This window comes from Adiantum capillus-veneris, chromosome 5 (assembly GCF_014529385.1).
Source record: "Adiantum capillus-veneris isolate H3 chromosome 5, ASM1452938v2, whole genome shotgun sequence".
In the NCBI taxonomy this organism is placed as follows: domain Eukaryota; kingdom Viridiplantae; phylum Streptophyta; class Polypodiopsida; order Polypodiales; family Pteridaceae; genus Adiantum; species Adiantum capillus-veneris.
Genome location: NC_140935.1, coordinates 151,941,403 through 151,946,940, shown reverse-complemented (window position 1 = coordinate 151,946,940; position 5,538 = coordinate 151,941,403). Strand labels below are relative to the sequence as shown.

Below are 5,538 nucleotides of genomic sequence, written 5' to 3'. Positions count from 1 at the left end.
GGGCCGTAACGTTACATGGGCAAGGGGCTTTTGAGGAGCTTGACGCTTTCTGATGCAAGAGACAAGAGAGGAGGAGGGGAGGGGTAGAGGTCCGCAAGCCTCTGGCAAGTCAAAATGGGGTAATAAGGAGCTGCCGTGTGGGTCCCACAGCGGCGAGGAGGTACAACCCCCACCCCCCTTCCTCACGAGCCCCGGCGTGGCCGTCATTCAAGTTGTCTGCTAAAAATCTCTCTCTCTCTCTCTCTCTCTCTCTCTCTCTCTCTCTTTTGTTTTTCTCTCTCCATTTTTATCGTCTCTTACAAATTACTACAAAGTCAAAACACTATCTCTCTCTCTCTCTCCCATCTGCCCCCTCCCCCATCCTTCAGCTTCAATGCCTCTCTTTTCCCTTGCCCATCCTGAAACGCTGCGCAGCCTACGCTCTCTCTCTCTCTCACACACACACTCACGACATATCCTGCAACTCCTGCCTCCAAGTCGAGCTCGCTGTCGATGGTTCCTACTGTAGCATTCTATACAAGCACGTTTCTCTCTCTCGATCTCTCTAATTTCTCTCTTTTTTTTATTGCCTCTCTCTCTCTCTCTCTCTCTCTCTCTCTCTCTCTCTGTTCTTCGGACTTGTCCATTCAGCAGCTGCTACAAACATAAGCGCGGTGAAGGAGATGGTGAGCACTGATCTCTCACTCCCAGCTAGACTCTCTCTCTCTCTCTCTCTCTCTCTCTCTCCCTCCAGATTGTGTGAGCAAGGCGTCGTTTTCTCTCTCTCTCTCAAGGTTTAACCCAAAAGAGGGGGGTTTAGACAAAAGCACAGGGATGACACGTAATGCAGGCTGGCAAGGGACAAAAGCTCCCCTGCACTTTTTAGCTCCCGCCGAATGCCACGCTCTCTGTTCCTCTTGGATCGTCCCTACCCTCTCCCTCCTCCCTCACATAAAAGATCGTGCGTGCGCGCGCGCACACACACACCCACTCTCTCTCATTTCTCTCTCTGATCCGTCTCTCTTCTCTCTATATTAAAACTACAGGGAGTCTCTCTCTCTCTCTACCTATTTCTGGAGCTACTCCCACTTGCTTCTCTTTCTTGTCTCTCCTTTGAGCTGCAGAATCAGAACCCCGTCCCCAACACATCTCCTATTCTATTGCAAGTACAAAACATTCCATGGCCTCCCAACAGCAGGTCTCTCTCTCTCTCTCTCTCTCTCTCTCTCTCTCTCTCTCTCTCACTCACTCATGCATGCACTCCGTCTTTTTTTTACACAAATAGAGATACCCACACTCTCTCTCTTTATTGCTTCCAAGTGACCAAATCCTTTTGTGCAATGATCACAGCCCGTAATCGTAGGAGCATAAGTCAAGCCCCCCTTGCTATGCAAACGAGGATTTGTTAGCTATAATCACCCATTAAAATCATGGATGATCAGGTTGATCTCGTCATTGATTATGCAAAAATCTACACCCATTATAGTAGCACTGTGGCTTTCTCACCATTGTTCTTGTGACAAGATGAGAATATGTATGTATGTGTGTGTATGTCTATAGACTATATGTATGTATGTATGCAGGAAGATGGCTTCTTTCTTTATGATTAGCCTCATTGAACCTGAGCTTTATTCATTAACGCAGAGGCTGGAAGCTTGGGAGTATCATCCGTCTGACGAAGATCCTCGACTTGAACACAAGTTCTCTCCAAATCGGCCCATCCCCTCAGACCGCCTCGAAGGTGCAAGCGATACTCTAATCTTCAGAAAACATGAGTGATTAGTGATTGATTAATAATGCTGTTTTGTTTCAACTGCTATGGCAATCCCTGGTGTATTTCATGCTGCCATGTGTTGTGGTTGTAGAGAGAGAGAGAGAGAGAGAGAGAGAGAGAGAGAGAGGATTGATGAAGTAGCTTTTATTAGATCTCGGGGTGCTTAACTGGAAGATTGATGTGGACGCGGACTTGCAGAACAATCCGGTCCTCGAGAAAATCAAGCTGAGCCGCGGATATAAGTCGTGGGTATGCCCGACAACCCAGCATCAATGTCTACATACTTGTCATGTAGGGAGTCTTTGCATGAGAGAGAGAGAGAGAGAGAGAGAGAGAGACTACATAAGATAGCTTTAGGCTGTGCAAAAGCCAGTACCATAATTTTGTGAAGAGTTTAATGTGCTTTTTCTAAGCATGTATGTATATTTTGGGTGAGGGCTTGTAGAGTACACACACAAAAGTTGCTCACATTTGAATTTGCAGTCTTTCATTAATTTCTCTTTATTGCCATGGGTCCAAACATCACATAAACACAGGATACAGTGACAGTTGCTCCTGGGCAGTTGGACAACTATGAGGAAAAGATCAAGCAGTTCTTTCAAGAGCATCTACATCCTTACGATGAAAGTCGACTCATCCTCGACGGCAGCGGTAATTAGCTCGCGCTCTCTTCCGGTTGAAAAGTACTCTGATCGCAATATAAGCTCATCATCCATGGCCCACAGATTGAAATTTTGTGTGGTAACCATGGTGCAAAAGACAGAATTGGCACTCCTAATACTTGTTTGGGTAATACAGGTTATTGGGACATTCGCGGCTTCGATAGCCAATGGATAAGGTTCAGAGTTGAGAGGGGGGATATGATTGTTCTACCGCCGGGAATGTACCACCGGTTTACGCTCGACACAAACAATTACATCAAGGTGAGGATGGTGGCGGTATGGATAATTTGTTCAGTCTGGTGACTAGGGCTAATTAAGTAGATCAGGATTAATCAAAGTGAATGGAGTACATTGTAGCTAAATATGGTCCAATTAAGGCTGATTAGGGCAAGTCTGATCATGGAGTACTTGAATTGGGCAATGAGGGAAACTCTGTTTGTTGTAGGGAGAATTTAATACATAAGAGTATGGAAGGATCATAAGTAATTATTATGGCCTCTCAATTAAAGCGCCGACAGTGGGCGAGGAAGTGAGTCAGACTCTACAACTAATGTACGTGAGAAAAGATAAATTTATAGGTATATATATGACCATTGTAAAATGTGGGTAATTTTATAAAAAAAGTGATAGATAGCAAGATACGGATGAAAGTATAAACGCGGGGTGCAGGTGGAAGTAGTTGTGGGAGCCTTTAGATACCCCGTCCCAAGGGTTAAATAAGGAAAGGAGGTACTGATGAGAGATCAAATGAGACACAGACCCAGACAGAGAGAGAGAGAGAGAGAGAGAGAGAGAGAGAGAGAGAGAGAGTGACAAGTCTGTGTGTGTGCGCGCGCGCAGGCCATGCTGCTGTTCACAGAGACGCCCACCAGAATAGATGTAATGCGGCCCTTTGGTGACGACTTGCAAGTCAGGTAAAAAAAAAGCATTTCACTTTCTTATTTTAAAAAAAAAGCCTTTACTTTTCTCATAATTTCTTATTCAAATAAATACAGCAATTTCCGATTCGTGTTCACACTCTCTCTGTCTCCTCCTGTGCATTCGTTTTATTATACACTTCGGAGTTTCTGGCACCCTCTATTTTGACTTTAGTTTTATTTCTATATTCTTTGCCAATGCCAACCCCTAATTTTTCTTTCTGGCCTGCGATTGGCTACAATTTTTTTTTAGTTTATTAGCTAAGAATAAGAGATTTTGCTGTGTTTCTTTTTCTGCTATTTGATTTTGAGAGTTCGTTAGGCACGTTATTTAAAGACTGCCCACGATGGTCATTAACAAATCTCTCTCTCTCTCTTACACACACACTCTCACACACACACACACGATCGTGATTAGTTTCTCTCTCACACACACCAGCGCCACAGTACCACCCTCTCTCTCTCTCTCTCTCTCTCTCTCTCTCTCCGGATATGCTAAAGTTTGTGGCACGTCGTCCATGCAGGAAAGACTACATAAGCTCCGTCCTCCGAAATGGCCCCCCCAACAACAACGGCATCAACCCCCTTTAAAGACAAACAACAAAATTGGGGTCCTCCTCCTCTTTTACTTATATATCGTCCAGTGTTGACTTTCCTTCATGGCCCTTCACATAAGTAAGCGTTCCCTGAAGATTTTTCTCTCCAATGCCACCTGCCCATTGTGTCCACTCCTTATGCTTATACACACATTGCTTTCCCACAGGGTGTTCCCACATAGTCTCGATCGATCCTTTCGCACTTATCATGCTTCAATTAGCACTCGCCCTATTTTTACCATCATTGGATGTGAACACTTTGTCTTATACTCTTCTTGATTGGCTTGCCCTAGTCCTCCTCTAGTATGCACCTCCTTTGCCACTTCTTTACACTTCCTGATATATGTAACGACTTATGGGAGTCCCGCCCTTTTGCGTTAGAAGTTGTTTAGTGCCTTGTATGCCATGTTTGTGCAACTTCATCGTACTTTAGCTTTGCCCTTGCAACCCATGCTCCCCTTGAATCTATGTACATGTATTTTTCACAAGCACTCATGAGAAAGCTTGATCTTTAGCCATTTGACTCACGCATGCTTGCACTTGTATATTGGAGGTCTTCTTCACATAGCTCATGTATCAACAATATGTACTTTTGCAATATCAAAGTCTATAGCTGTTGTGCAAGGACTCTTCTTCAATTAGAGCTAGGTTGTTTATCTCTAGATGGAATACCCTTGACAATGAAGTTATATGTATTCTTCTTTTCAACGAATATGAGCACTTTTCTTTTGGACGATTAATTAGTGGTGAAAAAATTGAAGCCCATACTTTGAAAAAATGATTGACTTGGAAAGAAAGGTTGTGATTTAAGTGAAAATACCTAGGAAAGAATGTTACATGAACCCCTTGATGTCGCTCATAGCATCAAGAGAATATGAATTCTCCAAAGTGTCACGATGTATGTGCCATGGTAACGCAGTCAAAGAACAACTTTTAGAGTATCAAAAAATTTGCAATGTAGTTTGACCTAGAACATGATGCACATTATTGTTGTGCATTCACAATCGAGAGAGTTACTTCTAGGGTGGAAAGATTGCACATTATACGAACATTTGATCAGGAGTTGCTTGCCTTTATTCCACATATGGAAAGTAGCACAATGTCTTCAAGAAGTAGCCATTAGCTTTATCAGCTTGGTATTGTCCTTGATTAGGTATCTGAAGAGGTCATTCTCTCTCGATAGCACCTTAGTGTCTCCTTCCTTGGTGTTGGCCATGCTTGAAACTCTCTAGCCTCTTGGCTAAACAATTCGAATTTCCCTCAACATGCATCTGATCTAGTCGACGAGCTACTCTTGCCTTAGGAGGGACAAAATTGGAGATAGGCGCAATTGCCAATGAGATCGTTGCATGTGTCGAGCAAGCAAAGTTGCCAAAGGAGAAGTTATCGAGGTCTCGGCAATGTTGGCATGGTAGCAGGCAACAACCGCTTCCCCTTGGTACAACTCCATTGTTAGCACTGCATGCCAATTTCGAAGAGGGAAAATTGTTCATTGGTTTGGTCCTAATGAGGAAGTGGACACATGATGGCCAAAGAGGAACAAAAAAGGGGTGTGCAAGAAAGTGATTAAGTTCTAGTTTAGCAAAGGTCTTGTAGTCAAGACTCCTCCA

The 5,538-nt window shown here is 43.8% G+C and overlaps 1 protein-coding gene across 3 annotated transcripts; it reads left to right on the top strand.

Annotated features, from left to right (window-relative positions):
* The first annotated feature begins 544 nt into the window (after nucleotides 1-544).
* Nucleotides 545-4,179, top strand: LOC147458303 (uncharacterized). 3 transcript variants are annotated; one of them, XM_086512972.1, is made up of 7 exons: nucleotides 545-665; nucleotides 1,624-1,720; nucleotides 1,905-2,002; nucleotides 2,290-2,404; nucleotides 2,552-2,676; nucleotides 3,256-3,329; nucleotides 3,857-4,179. In XM_086512972.1, the coding sequence occupies exons 1-7, from the start codon at nucleotides 663-665 to the stop codon at nucleotides 3,921-3,923; spliced, it is 579 nt and encodes a 192-aa protein (XP_086369098.1). In that variant the 5' UTR covers nucleotides 545-662; the 3' UTR covers nucleotides 3,924-4,179. The 3 variants fall into 3 exon arrangements, with proteins under 3 accessions (XP_086369098.1, XP_086369096.1, XP_086369097.1); XM_086512970.1 differs by lacking the exon at nucleotides 545-665 and adding an exon at nucleotides 1,019-1,177; XM_086512971.1 differs by lacking the exon at nucleotides 545-665 and adding an exon at nucleotides 1,276-1,421.
* The last annotated feature ends 1,359 nt before the right edge of the window (nucleotides 4,180-5,538 follow it).

Coding starts and splice junctions, on each gene's coding strand:
- LOC147458303 (XM_086512970.1), top strand. Junction 1,721..1,904: donor CCCCTCAGACCGCCTCGAAG/GTGCAAGCGATA, acceptor AGCTTTTATTAG/ATCTCGGGGTGCTTAACTGG. Junction 2,677..3,255: donor ACACAAACAATTACATCAAG/GTGAGGATGGTG, acceptor GCGCGCGCGCAG/GCCATGCTGCTGTTCACAGA.